The sequence below is a fragment of the Anopheles arabiensis genome, chromosome 2 (assembly GCF_016920715.1).
Source record: "Anopheles arabiensis isolate DONGOLA chromosome 2, AaraD3, whole genome shotgun sequence".
Taxonomy (NCBI): domain Eukaryota; kingdom Metazoa; phylum Arthropoda; class Insecta; order Diptera; family Culicidae; genus Anopheles; species Anopheles arabiensis.
The window spans coordinates 32,338,981-32,351,917 of NC_053517.1; the positions used below are offsets into that span (position 1 = coordinate 32,338,981).

The 12,937-nt window shown below is 53.9% G+C and overlaps 3 protein-coding genes across 4 annotated transcripts in view; 2 read left to right on the forward strand and 1 right to left on the reverse strand.

Annotated features, from left to right (window-relative positions):
- LOC120893979 (protein capicua homolog) overlaps positions 1-12,111 on the forward strand; it is an 80,783-nt gene extending 68,672 nt beyond the window's left edge. The window contains exons 14-15 of the mRNA XM_040296252.1: positions 78-85; positions 11,792-12,111. Of these exons, the coding sequence (XP_040152186.1) occupies positions 78-85; positions 11,792-11,872 (89 nt within the window). The 3' untranslated portion in view covers positions 11,873-12,111. The remainder of the gene's footprint in view (positions 1-77; positions 86-11,791) is intronic.
- On the reverse strand, positions 1,355-10,108 carry LOC120893981. The gene is made up of 6 exons (XM_040296254.1): positions 8,416-10,108; positions 3,254-8,333; positions 3,070-3,169; positions 2,881-2,961; positions 2,676-2,800; positions 1,355-2,592 (listed from the first exon to the last, which is right to left on the reverse strand). The coding sequence occupies exons 1-6, from the start codon at positions 8,678-8,680 to the stop codon at positions 2,469-2,471; spliced, it is 5,775 nt and encodes a 1,924-aa protein (XP_040152188.1). The 5' UTR covers positions 8,681-10,108; the 3' UTR covers positions 1,355-2,468.
- Positions 10,483-12,111, forward strand: LOC120893986 (eukaryotic translation initiation factor 1A, X-chromosomal). Of its 2 annotated transcripts, none has more exons than XM_040296264.1 (3): positions 10,483-10,616; positions 10,740-10,986; positions 11,461-12,111. In XM_040296264.1, exons 2-3 carry the CDS (start codon positions 10,783-10,785, stop codon positions 11,701-11,703), a joined length of 447 nt encoding a protein of 148 aa, XP_040152198.1. In that variant the 5' UTR covers positions 10,483-10,616; positions 10,740-10,782; the 3' UTR covers positions 11,704-12,111. The 2 variants fall into 2 exon arrangements, with proteins under 2 accessions (XP_040152198.1, XP_040152197.1); XM_040296263.1 differs by having other exon boundaries at positions 10,485-10,616; positions 10,737-10,986.
- Positions 12,112-12,937: the final 826 nt, after the last annotated feature.

The following is a 12,937-nucleotide window of genomic DNA, read 5'->3' on the forward strand; positions in this document are numbered from 1 at the left end:
ACACATACAGATTGTGTACAGAAAATGACTAAAAACACTGCGTTAGCAGCACAGACGAAAGGAATGAATCTTTTGATTAGAGTTAGTTAGTTTGGGGCGCAAAACGGGGGGAGGGGGAACTAGATTGCTTGATAAGTGTATGTAGGAAAGCATAAATAGTGACGTTCACCTTATCCCCCCCGACTGTCCCTCTTTGTCTCACACGCACGCATAGTTGGCACCTCGCTGCCATAGCAACTTGTACTCTCCACGTATCTCCTGTGAATATGTCTCTTCAGTGTGTGTGTGTGTGTGTGTGCAAATGTTTCTATTCGGAATGCGAGGATTGCATATGTGTCCCAAGTTTTGCCGAAGGGTGCAAAGTGTGTGTGTGTGAGTGTGTTGGAAAAAATGTAATTAACGTCAACCATATGTGTACCGCGCGGAGTATGTCGCAAGTGTCTCACTCACGCACACAGCCACAAGATCGATTAGGACAACGTTTGTATGCTGTGCGTTAATGTTAGTTAATTTAAAACCCACGGCACAGCACACCCACCCCATACATAGCCGCCTTTGTTTTAGTGGTTCAAAGCAACCGTTTCTTTCGGCCCCACACCAACCACCCAACCAACAACACACACGCAAGCAGGCGCGCAATGCATAGTTTCTTCTTGCGCGCTCTCGTCTTGTACGATATGCGTACGCTCGCGTGATCCCATTGCGCGTGTATTGTATCGCGTTTCTTTTTGTTTTGCTATTCCTTTTACCACCATGTCCAGAGTAAGCATAGATGTAATAGTGACGATAACTATATATATTTTTTTTAATGTATGACAAAACAGGAAGGGAATAGCAGGTACGAACAATAAGCAACACATTATGCTTCTAGTAGGTACCACGACACGTGGAACACATGCATAGTTTTTTTTTGTCGCGGAATTTTGAGCAGAAAAGGGAAAAGCAGTTTTAGAACAAGCAGACGACAGTGTTGTACACCATTACTACTATAATAATACACAGCTACTTCTCTACAACAGCCACAGCTTCGGTGGCCCTAGGTGCATTAAGCGAATTACGAATAAGTGAATAATAAATTTAAATTCCCTCTATCGGTATAACAAAAACAGCGTGTGTTTGCGACTACGACCTACCGTCGCTTTGTTACATTTCATTATCATTTGCATTTAAATTCAATTCTTTTTCCAGCAGTGCTCCAAATGAATGATGGGCCACGATGAGTTGCTGCAGTCACTGTATAGTCAGGAAAGAGGCAGGCTCTCTCAGGTCGGCGATCGTCTGAATGTAATGTGTCTTTTTTGCCCTCCTTTTCGGGATGTATTCGTAACAGTAGCTGAACAGCAACATGGCTGAGTTGCTTTTGAGCAAAACACTTAATAATTACTACTGTTTATTGTATCATATCTTGTTGTTTCACAGTCCAAGGAAGGTTGCTGTTGGCTTAGTGTTATTGTATTAGTGTTGTTTTTTTTTTGTCTGCCCCTCCCCTCTCACACTAATTACTCATTGCCGATCATTCGATCTTTGCTTGCGTTTGCTTTAGAAATATGTGTTTTTGTTTTACCTCAACATACATACCACACGTTAATCGAAACCGTGCACAGTAAGATCGAAACTAGGCCGCATCTTTTGAAAAGAAATAAAATCCTGCACAAAACCCATTTCGACATTTTGCCAACACAAAACACCTAAAGACGCTTTAGTTCCTCAGTTCCTCAGTTAACTCGCTCCTTGTTTTACAACATGTCTTACTTGCGTATCGACGGTGTTAGCACACCCAAACTTTGCCCTTTTGAAGGCAGCGCGCTTTCACGACAAGACAAAACGAAACCTAATCGAACACATATACGGCGTCGTATCATCCAACACCGTTGTGGTGGAGATCGATTTCGAACGTGCACATACATAACCAGCGCACGTTTTTAGTAGTTTGTAAACGTATTTCCACTCCCCTTCTGGTTCACCTTATGAGCAATGACTTATCACACTAGAGGCTGGTAATATTTACGTTGCCTTTACACGTGAAACTAAATTATAACGATATTGCCTGATTGTTGCTTCCGATTCCCGCTAGGATTACACTACACCACCAACCTTGTACCGTTTCCGGAGTGATGTGGGACGACGGGCCATTGAGGCTAGGAAAAGCGCCTTGCAGCAGGAAGCTAGTGCAGAAAGCAATCCGCATTCGTTGGCATTGCTAACGATTCTTCTTCCTCTTCATCCTCTTCTTCATCCTCTTGTTCTTCTTCTTCTTCTTCTTCACCATCCCCCTCCTCCTCCTCTTCTTCCTCTTCACCGACAGCTGTTGTGGGTGCCTCTTCCGTACCAGTACCATCGCCACCCTCGCCATCGAGCGTCGTCTCGTCCAGATGGGCTACGACCAGGGGCAGTGCGGCGGTGTAGTGGTACTGCCGCGGCCCATCCACCGGCGTGCTGCTGCTGCTGCTGCTGCTGGTGCGCGGCTGTCAAATGCTGTAGTCCTTGTTGAAGTTGACCTCGATGTCGACGCGACAGATCGGACAGTGCTTGTTCGTCACCAGCCACTGGTCGACACAGTCCTTGTGGAACAGGTGCATACAAGGGAGGCGGCTGGGAATGGGCAAGGGAAAACATGTTAGAGCCATTTTGCTGGCACGCAAAACCTGCACACTGCACGCTGCAGCGGCACTCACCGAACGTCATTATCAATTTCGAACTGCGACAGACAGATCGTACACTTTTCGCTGTCCTCGTCCGTCTCGCTGGCGCGCCTTAACCGTTTGTACTTGTGCGGGAACGTGTGTGTTTCGATCATTTCCTGTGCGTAAGAGGGAAGGAAGTAGGTCATTATTAGGGAAGCTCCCTTTCAATGGGCGGCCGCCACCGTAAAACACCTACCTGCGTGGCACCCCGACTGGTGCAGGAGTCTTCCATGACACGCACGAACCGATTCAAGCTGGACAGCAAGCTGGGCCGGAACTGCATGTGTGTGTGTGTGTGTGTTAGTGTATAAAAATAGGGAAAAACGAAAACCTTTGTGAACACATCTGCACACCTACATCGGCCACAAAACCAACGCCCACTTACCCCAATGCTGAACTGGATTTCCGAATGGCTTCCGAGGAAGTTGCCCTGCGTCGGTATGTGATGGTACATGTGATGATGGACGTGCTGATGATCGTTGCGGCTGTCGGGGGCGGGGGAAAGATTAGAACACACTTAGTACTTTCTAGTTCTATAGCCCAAAAGCCCATTAATAGCTATCACTTACCGGAACAGATAGTTTGCATCGCTGGTAACACGCCGCAGCGGACGATGCACGCGCAGATTCAGCCCCTGGTCGGTCGACGGGGCCGGGTTCGTGCGCGGATGCGTGTTGTGCAGGCTCGCGTAGTACCGATTGTACGGTGACATCGTGTTGGTGCGCACGGAGATCGGAAAGCGAACGTAGTCGGTGGTGCCGTCGTTGCCGGTGGCGCCACCGCTGCCACCTGCCGCGCCGCTGCTATCCGTTGCGGACGGCGGGATCGATGACGGAGGCGGTGGCGGTGGTTGACCCCGTGTGGCACCGGCGGTACTGGTGGCGGACGAGCCAGCGCCGTGGAAATGCCGATGATGGACAATGTTGTGGCGGGGGCAGCTAGCCGGAGGAACTTCTTGCTGATGTGTCCGGTGCTGCTGATCCGAGGAAGAGGAAGTGGTGGAGTGGGCATTGCTGCTGCCCGCGGCAGTTCCCGCGGTTCCCGGTACAACGACGGCCGCCACCAGCGGATACATCCCGTCGTAGTGTGCGCCCCGCGCGCTGTAGCTCGTCATCGGGGCCACCCGGGAGGAGCGATGCTGAAGGGGCGGTGTCGCGGTCCCGCCGTTCATGGCATCGCCTCCCCCACCGCCGGCCCCATTCACGACGGACATCATGCGGCGCTGCGCTTCCGCCGCCTGATGCTGCCGCAGCCAGAGCGACTCGTGCGGCGCGTACGGGTGGCGCCGCTGGATGACCGTTTCAAGCCGGCGGTGCAGCTGCGACGCCCGCTGCCTGAGCGCGGTGAGGCTTTGGTCCAGGTTGAGCGGGGGCGGTGACACGGACGACATCGCCGGCAGGGGGACGCGTGCGTCGAGCGAGGCGGACGGGCCCCAGCTGCTGCTGCTGCCGCTGCTGCCAATGCCTTGGGTGAGCGCATGGTGGTAGTGCGCGAAGCCGCCCGACCTGATCCCGTCCACCGCGTGTGCTGGTAGGACCGTCGGCGGCGGCAGTGATGGTGGTGGTGGTGGTGGTGGAGGAGGCGGAGGCGGTGGTGGTGCTCTCGATCCTCCGGGCACAGCGGTGCTGGCAGCAGCTGCATTGTTGTTGTGGTCGTTGGTCCGGCGCTGTACCGGCGGTGTCGGGGCGAGCAGCTCCGACGGCAGATGGTGGTGGTGGTGGTGGTCGTCCGGTGCGTCCAGGTCGTGGCAGCTCCCCAGCGGATGACAGCCGGAATAGTCGATCGGACTGTCCGAGCGGGACGGGAAGGACGATGGGGCGTGGTCGCGCCTTCGCACCATCACCAGCGACGAGCCGGCATGGTGGTGGTGGTGGTGGTGGTTCGCCGGTCCGCCGGCACTGTTGCGCCACATGCTGTTCGGCGAGTAGTGCACGTTCAGCGGCCGGCCGTGGCCGTAGCCGCCGGCGAAGCTGCCGAGCGATGTGTTGTCAATCACGGAACCGGCCGAGCTGGACCCAGCCGCCCCGGCAGCAGGCAGATCGGTACCGTGCGTCGGTCCTCCACTGCCGTATGGCGGCTGCTCGATGATGTCCTCCTCGTTCGACACCAAATCGACCACATCCGGTGCGATGGCAAGACCAGTGCTGCCACCGCTCACGACGTTGCCTGTCCCGTCCATCTGGCGCTGCTGCTGCTGCTGCTGCTGGGCTCGGGAGGCAGGCGAATAGGAGGTAGATAGAATGGGCGAGGGTGTGATCGTTTGCAGCGTGTGCAGTTGATGGTCCGTTCCCTGCGGCCGCTGACAGTACACGCACTCCTCCGTCGGGAGATGATGCGTAGCGTTCGGATGTGGCTGCAGGTAGTGCGGATCGTTCAGCTTACGGACCAGCATCGGGCAGCGGACACAGCCGCAGTGGCGCATCCCCAGGTCCGTCGGTGCTGCACCCTCCTGGCGCGGGTAATGCCACCGACGGATGTACCCGTGTCTGGCCGCGCTCGCCGCCGAGTAGCTGCTGTGGCTGTCCGGTACGCTCGCCAGTGACGATGGAACCCCATCGAGCCGGCGCTCATGTCGACCGGAACCACCGGCGGACGTGCGTGGGTTGTGCGCACCGGACGGCGGTGTATTGAGGTGGCGCGAGCGGGAGGAGCTGCTTACCGGCGGTGTGCCGGTACGTACAAAGTGCGTGTTGAGCAGCTTGTGCGCGGAGGACGCTGCAGGGCGCGGTGACCGGTGATCCGTGCCCGAGCTGCGCAAATCGGACGGTGCGGCTAACTCACGCCGGCTGCGCTTGTATTGGAGGGCGTGAATGAGATAGCGGCGCATCACAGAGGTACTGCCGCGTTCCATGCGCAGCCGCCGCAACCAGGCGGAGCGTTCCTGCACCCAGCTCGGACGGACGCCGGAACTGCCGCCGGCGTGCTGCGCGGACCGCACCACCTCCAGATCGGTGTCGTCGTCATCGTCCGAATCGTTGGTCAGATCGATTGGTTCCGCCCGGGAGGACGGGTGGCGGTTACGGGTGCGCCGCTGGCGTCGTAGCACACCGCTGCTGCTGCTGCCACCATCTCCGCCATGCCCACTGGCGCCACCGGCCGCGGTACCGGCCACACCGGACGCCGTGTTGCTGTACGGAGCTTTATTGCCACTCGCTTCGGTCATGCGCTCGATCATGATGACGTCATCGTTGTCATCGCTAATGCTGATGCTGCTCGAATCGGTGATCCAATCGAGCTGCAGATCGGGATGGGGATCCAGCGCCTCCGAACCGAACAGTCGACGGGTGGCGTCGGACGGGTTCGTTTGCTCGTCGTTGCCTGCCGGCGCTTGCGATTCGCCGGCCGGAGTTGCTCCATCCGCCCCGACGGAGACCGAACTCGACGCAACCTGCGTTTGCGTGTTGTCCACTGCCAGCGGGTCCATCGCAAAATCGCCCTCCGTCTTGCTCTCGCCAACCGCACCAATGTCATCCTCCACGAGAATAACGTCCTCCTCCATGCCTGTTTTGATGTACGCTCCATAACTATCTCCAACGCCGCCACCGTCGTTACCACCTTCGTCGTCCGTATCGTCGTCGTCCTCATCGTCATCATCATCGTCGTCATCGTCGTCGCTGTAGAACGGAATGCAATTTCTTCGCCTGTTTAGGCGACTCGGCACAAACAGCGGACCAGCAGCTGCTTCGCCACGCCTGGGCCGATTCAATCCGCTCGGCCCCGGTTTGGACGGTTCGGTGGACATGGTTGATTGCAATTGTGACGTACCACTGCCGGCGCCAGCATCCGGTGCGTCTGGGGCGCACACCAAACTGAACGATTGTGACACAACGGGTCCTGCGTTGATGGGCCCGGCAGTATCATCGGCTGCCCCGCTGTCCATGGTAACCGGTGTGTCGTTGTCAAGGGTTACCTTCGCATCCTCCGCCTGCTCCGGTTCGATTTCAACGTTTGGCAGCGGTGGTTTTACATCCACAGGGGCGGCGGCTCCACTACTGTTACAACATTCCGTTGTTGTGGCCGCCACTTCCTGCTTAACTGTAGGCGCACTCTCACTAGCACACCCGGACGGAACTTGTGGTGACGGTGCGGGATGAGCGGGCAGCTCCTCCGACGGTTCCAATTTCACGATGCCCTGTTTCGTGTCCGGTAGCGAAACGGATTCCGTCGATTGGATGACAGAAGATGAAGGAGGTAGAACTGAAGGAGGAGCGGGTGCCATTGCTGCTGCTGCCGGTGCCGGTGTTGATGCAGGAGAGCACGAGCAACACTCACGCTTAATCGGTGGACTGTTTCGCTCCTCCCGATCAGGTCGTTGTGGCGTGCGGGAACATTCCTGACAAAAGCACCCATCACCACCTCCACTACCGCCGGCAGCATTAGAATCAGTGGCAGTTTCCTGTTTAATCGTAGGCCGACTTAAGGAGAGCGCCAGCAAATCGGGTTGCTGTTGAACACGTCCAAACACGCGAGACGATTCAGCGCTGATGCCGGATCCGCTCGGCATGCCACCATCACCTCCATTGGTGGTCGAACCGTCAACGACACCACCACCACCACCACCATTAATGCCCACTTCATAGGGCTCGAGTTTGACTGCGTCCAACATTTGCAGCGGTGGCTCATCCCGGGTCGGTGTGGGTGGTGTCCGACAACCAAACGCTCCGTTAGCAACTTCCGTCGGTGGTTCCGTTTTAATCGTTGCACCACCACCCGTTGACGTACACGGCTCCGGGACGGTTGTTGGTTCAATTTTTACCCCCACACAGCCGGACGAATCGGAGCGTGGGGCCGGGACCGGGACCGTTGCTTCAGTCGGCCGCTCCCTCGTACAGCTCCCATTGCTGTATCCATTCCAGCAGTTGCTGCTCAGTGCCGGTGGATGGTGCTGCTGCTGCTGCTGCTGTGCAACGGCGTCATCGTCGAGGAACCGTTTGCGAGCGCGTCTCACCTCGCTGCTGGTGGATCTGGGTGGCATGTCGGCGTGATCGTTGGTAGCGTACCCGAACGACCCCGTGGACGGTGTGTAGCTGCTACCCTGCTGCTGCCGGTAGTGCACCTGATACGGGTGCTGCGTTGGAGTCGGCGCAGGGGTATCATTGACAAAGGTGCGGCCTCCGTGGCTCGCATGTGTGCCGAACGTGCTGCTGCTGTTCGACGACGATGACGACGACGAGGTGGCTCCGGACTCACCCGGATGAAACTGCCGATACATCGAGCCGAATCCGCTGTGATTGTGCTTCGAATAGTCGTAGCGGACCCGCGTACGGGACGAGCTGGACACGGATGACGAAGGAAATACTGCGGCCGGTGGGATGGGCATTATCGGGGAGGGCGGTGCTGGCGCTGCGATCGATACGTTCGGGTTGGAACTGCGCAGCGGGTAGTACGACCCTGCTGCACCACCACCGGATCTAGCTGCATCTGTTCCGGTTCCCGTTACGGTTCCTCCTCTTCCTCCTCCTCCTCCTTCACCCCGTTCGCTGCGATCGCACATGTACAGACACTCGTCGCCAAAGATGTCCGGCACGGCGTGGGAAAACTCCCGATTGGGACGGGCAACGCGCATCGGGGTGGACGGTGCCGGTGCATAATCGAGCGAATTGCTCCCGCTAGCAAACAGCGATGGTTCGATATCTCCATCGTTCGACCCTGTGGGAAAGGAAGGGGAAAAGCAGTGATTAGTTTCATTATTGGATGAAAGGGTAGGAGTGTGTGAAGCCACCATATATACCCGGTACTTCCGGCGCAGCGTCCACGTTCGACTGTATGGCCGTGTCGAAGATGTCTCGCAAGCTGTCCACAGTCGATGGAATCGTCGTGTCGAACAGGTTCCCCTCCATCCATTCCGAGGGACATCCCAACGGCGTCGGGGAGCCACCAGCAGCCACAGACAGGTCCGGTGGCACGTAATCATCCTCGCCGTTGCTGGTGGTGGCGGCTGCAGTGACCGAAACACTACCCCCACCGCCAGCCCCTTCTCCAATCTCCCCGTTCATTCGACTAAGCTACTTCCTACTGCTTCTTTGACCGTCACGCAGTAGTGTTGCGTACGCTTATTTTTAGATAAGCCTTTCCGCTAAAGAGTTCTCTTATTTTAACGTATGACCAAACTGACGCGTGCGGGAATGTTCCCTACGGCTGCACCCAGCAAGCAAACTGGTGTGTCATCTGGATCGCAGCAACCGTTTCATTCGGCCAACACTTTTCTCCGTTGCCGTTGCTAACGCGCACGCTAGGATGATGTGCACTCACAGCCATAAAAAAAAACCAAATGTTTCGCCAACAATCTTCCTGCTGGCCGCGGCCCTTGCCCGAGCCAACGACGGCGCCACACACGAAGCTAGAACGTGTCGTAAAATGCACACCCGACACACAGCCTTGCTTGTGCGAAGCGGATTGGAAGCGACACACAGCGCGTTGCAACTACACGGGCCTGCACACACTACACCACTTGCAAGTCCGACGGCAGTCACCTACACGCACGCAGTACGATTTCATCTTCACCGCGCACACTTGCGTGAAGCCCAAGCCCTACGGGGAGCAGCAGGGTGGAATGGCGAACGTTCTTTCACCTATTCTCGGAACTTGGGCGTTAGGGGGTAGGTCGAGAAAAAAAGATTCGGACACAGGTTTTCACAGAATATCGGACCTAGCTCCCCCAACGCAGTCATACACATACACACACACACACTATTACACCACCACTGTGGAAAAGGCATACGAGCACGGAAGTCGGGTGTCTTCTCGCTGCAGCGTATGCGATTATTGGAACGTCAGCTGCAGGGGAGGATTCGTTTAGAGGAAAACCCCCCTTCTATGACCACAACCAACCAGCAATGGGCGGGGGTCTAAGCAGCTCTCGAAGCACTTGGTTCACTTTTTTATCATATGGGCGCTATGTGTGAGCACCACACGGCTGCAATCGACGGACAAGGCAGTAATGGTGCGGTGAAGTCATTCGGTTCATATCTTTTACGACGCAAATGCAAATCGCACATATACGGAACACAAACACACAGGATCCACCACCGATAGGGGGACCCCGTCTAGCTCGACATCACAGTACACACACACACATACACTCGCATACACTGCAGTTTCTGCGTTCCGCCGTTGTTCTCAAAGTCCGTCGTTCTGTCTTAGGAATTTTGGCCCCTTTTCCCGCAACGATGCAGCGGCGAGGCAGCAGTGCGGGTCGGAAAATCAATCCGCTACGGTGCGGAACACAGCAACCAGAAACGGGTTTCGCTGGAAAACCGAAACACTACCACACTTCAGCCGCGCACGTCCATCGCACATCTGTTCCGAGCTCGCTTTGTTGACGATCATGGCAGGTGAGATGGTAGTGGTGTGCCTACCATCTGTGCAAAGGTGTTTGCAGGGTCGGGTGTATTTCGAATAGCGCTGAATGTACAAACAATTTGTCGGATGAATTGTGGTTTTCAGCTTACAAATACTGTTGAAAAAATATTTACACAATGAAAGGGTAACAATTCTCTTTTTCGTGGGCAAAATCATAAAAATTGTGCAACTGTTTTGGTGTGTACATCGTGTTTCTATGAATCTTGCACGAAATTTGACAGGATGACAGACGAAGGAAATGAATGTATCCACCAGGTTGGACAATAAACAACAACTGATAATTTTTAATGCTAGAAATAACTGCTAAATACTAAAAACGAATTTAAAATATTTTGTTAAAAATAGTCAAAAAACGATATTGAAGTAGCAAATGCGTTCTGCTTGCTAAACTGCTTGCCTATCCTCTTTCTAAACACCCGTCACATGGACCGTCAAACGCACATTCAATATGGTGGAATGTCACGACGAGCTCGGTCGCGTACCAACCCGACCGTGTGCACAGTTGCAAAACAAGAAGAAGAATCAGCGAGGTTTCTTTTCGGTCATCCACGCTGTGACGGCAGCACTCTGGTAACTAGTTTCTTCGCCCTTTTTCCGTGGAAAGCCAATATTTCCGCACTTTCCACGGCCCCGCACGCAGTAGCAAAGCAGTGTGAAAATCCCCGCCTTCCGTGCTCGATTTCGTTTCAGCAGTACGTTTGCGTGAAGCAATCACCAGCCACATTGCTCGGTAGCCATGCCGAAGAACAAGGGAAAGGGAGGTAAAAACCGTCGTCGCGGTAAGAACGAGAACGAGTCGGAGAAGCGCGAACTGATCTTCAAGGAGGATGAGCAGGAGTACGCACAGGTCACGAAAATGTTGGGCAACGGCCGACTGGAGGCGATGTGCTTCGACGGTGTGAAGCGGCTCTGTCACATCCGTGGCAAGCTGCGGAAAAAGGTAAGCAGCAGTGGTTGGGGTAGGGGCTGCTGCCCTTTGCAAGGTGCATTTACGGTTGGTGGTGTGTACGTTCTTCCCCCCCACTCTTACTCTGCCTTCACGGGACAAAGAGCATCGTGCGAGAGTGCGTGGAAAGCATCGTTGCCTTGCTACTGGACCTTTATTTAAGGGATGAGTAATACCCGACTGTGGGAACATTCCCGACCCGTCAGCATAATTTTGCCAGTTTTAGGAAGTAGCTTGGGGTGGGATTGTGGGGGGTAGTAGTGGAAAGCAATTTTTGCGCATCGTCAATGACACAAGCGAATAGTGAAATGCAGGTCAACCAAGCCATGCACACCACCCAACTCGCTTGCATACGTGTGTGACGAGGCGAACGCGCAATTAACTAATAACACTAATATCGCACGCTGCCTGCATGCCTTGGTGTGTGTGTGTCTGTCTCCTTTTGCTGTGTTTACATTTTACAAACAGGTATGGATCAACCAGGGTGACATCATCTTGATCGGTCTGCGAGACTACCAGGACTCGAAGGCGGACGTTATCCTTAAGTATACGCCGGACGAGGCCCGAAATCTGAAGACGTACGGCGAGTTCCCGGAGTCGGTGCGCATCAACGAAACGGTGACGTTCGTCGAGAACGACATGGACGACGATATCGAGTTCGGCGACGACTACAGCTCGTCGGAGGAGGGCGACGCAATCGACGCCATCTAATCCTGCCGCATGGCCAACAACAGTTCCAACATCCGTTCTCCACCGTGTGGCGGTGTACGAGAGACAAGAGAGGAAACAGCAACAGCAGCAGTACTGTTTAACAACAGAAACGGAACCACAGCCACCAATAATTAACAGCAAATCCATACAACACTGCAGTATGATGTAATGTAACGAATGATGCGAAAGGTGCTTGTGTGTAGTTCTGTGAGTTGCAGTAAAATATTATTGTTTTGTGAATCGAAGCCGTGGATGAAGTGAATTGTGTACTGGAAGGAAGGATATGGCACGCGGTGAGGCAGCCGACAAGTGAACTATTCGTGTTGTATAAGAAGTTCCAAATTTCCAGCCGAGAAGAAAACCGTTTATATAGCACAGATACACCTACATAAACACACAACAACCGGATTTGTGTTCTGTGTCGTTAATTACGCAAAGAAAATCTTCCTAGTGTGGTCATCCGCCTTGAAACCTCGAAGGAAGCTTGGAAGCTTCGATGTGTGTAGCAAAAGTGGCGTCTGTCTGATAGTAATAAGTCAAAACAGAATGGTCATGCTGTGCAATAGGCTTATCGCAAATGATGTGCAGCATTGTTTACCAAACATTCGTAGCGTTTAGTTTCCGAAAAGCATACAAATTGACAGTGGCTATGAAATGCACAACAAATCGTGCTAACATAATAGCTGGTCTTCATCTGGTGCTCCTTCACCAATAATCAGGCCTCCAATAAACCAGTGTTGGTATTGGCTAGATGTTAGTGAAGTTACAGCTTTAACCAGGGATTAACGAGACAAAGAACTAAGTGATGGCGACACCGCCAGCGGCCTTACTAGTAAATTCCCGCGTATAGCTGATGTTGAATGGACATCCTTTAGAGTTCGCCCAAATCTTGACCTATGTCGAGTCGAACAATAGGCACTGCGAGATATTTTTTTTATGCTTGGAAAGATGTTTGAATTAAAGTCGTTTTAATAAGGAGCTGCAGGATGATCTCACTTTAGTGCAGCAAATCAGGCATTCGAGAATCTGGTGGAAATGGCCATGTGATTCGTATGGTACCGAACTACCCTACCACGCATAGTAATTTTAGGTCATTCTCAAGCAAAAATGGCAAGATACCGCGCGTCACAAAATACGCAAGATTACTGAATGGCAAACCGGAGTAGTTGTTGATATAACAATTCACTCCCCACCTTCCCTTGAGATTTTAGATAGTAGTTTTGAAACCTGTTTT

Coding starts and splice junctions, on each gene's coding strand:
- LOC120893981 (XM_040296254.1), bottom strand. CDS start 8,680: ATGAACGGGGAGATTGGAGAAGGGGCTGGCGGTGGGGGTAGTGTTTCG. Junction 8,334..8,415: donor CGCTGCGCCGGAAGTACCGG/GTATATATGGTG, acceptor CCTTTCCCACAG/GGTCGAACGATGGAGATATC. Junction 2,962..3,069: donor AAATCCAGTTCAGCATTGGG/GTAAGTGGGCGT, acceptor ACACACATGCAG/TTCCGGCCCAGCTTGCTGTC.
- LOC120893986 (XM_040296264.1), top strand. CDS start 10,783: ATGCCGAAGAACAAGGGAAAGGGAGGTAAAAACCGTCGTCGCGGTAAG. Junction 10,987..11,460: donor GTGGCAAGCTGCGGAAAAAG/GTAAGCAGCAGT, acceptor TTTTACAAACAG/GTATGGATCAACCAGGGTGA.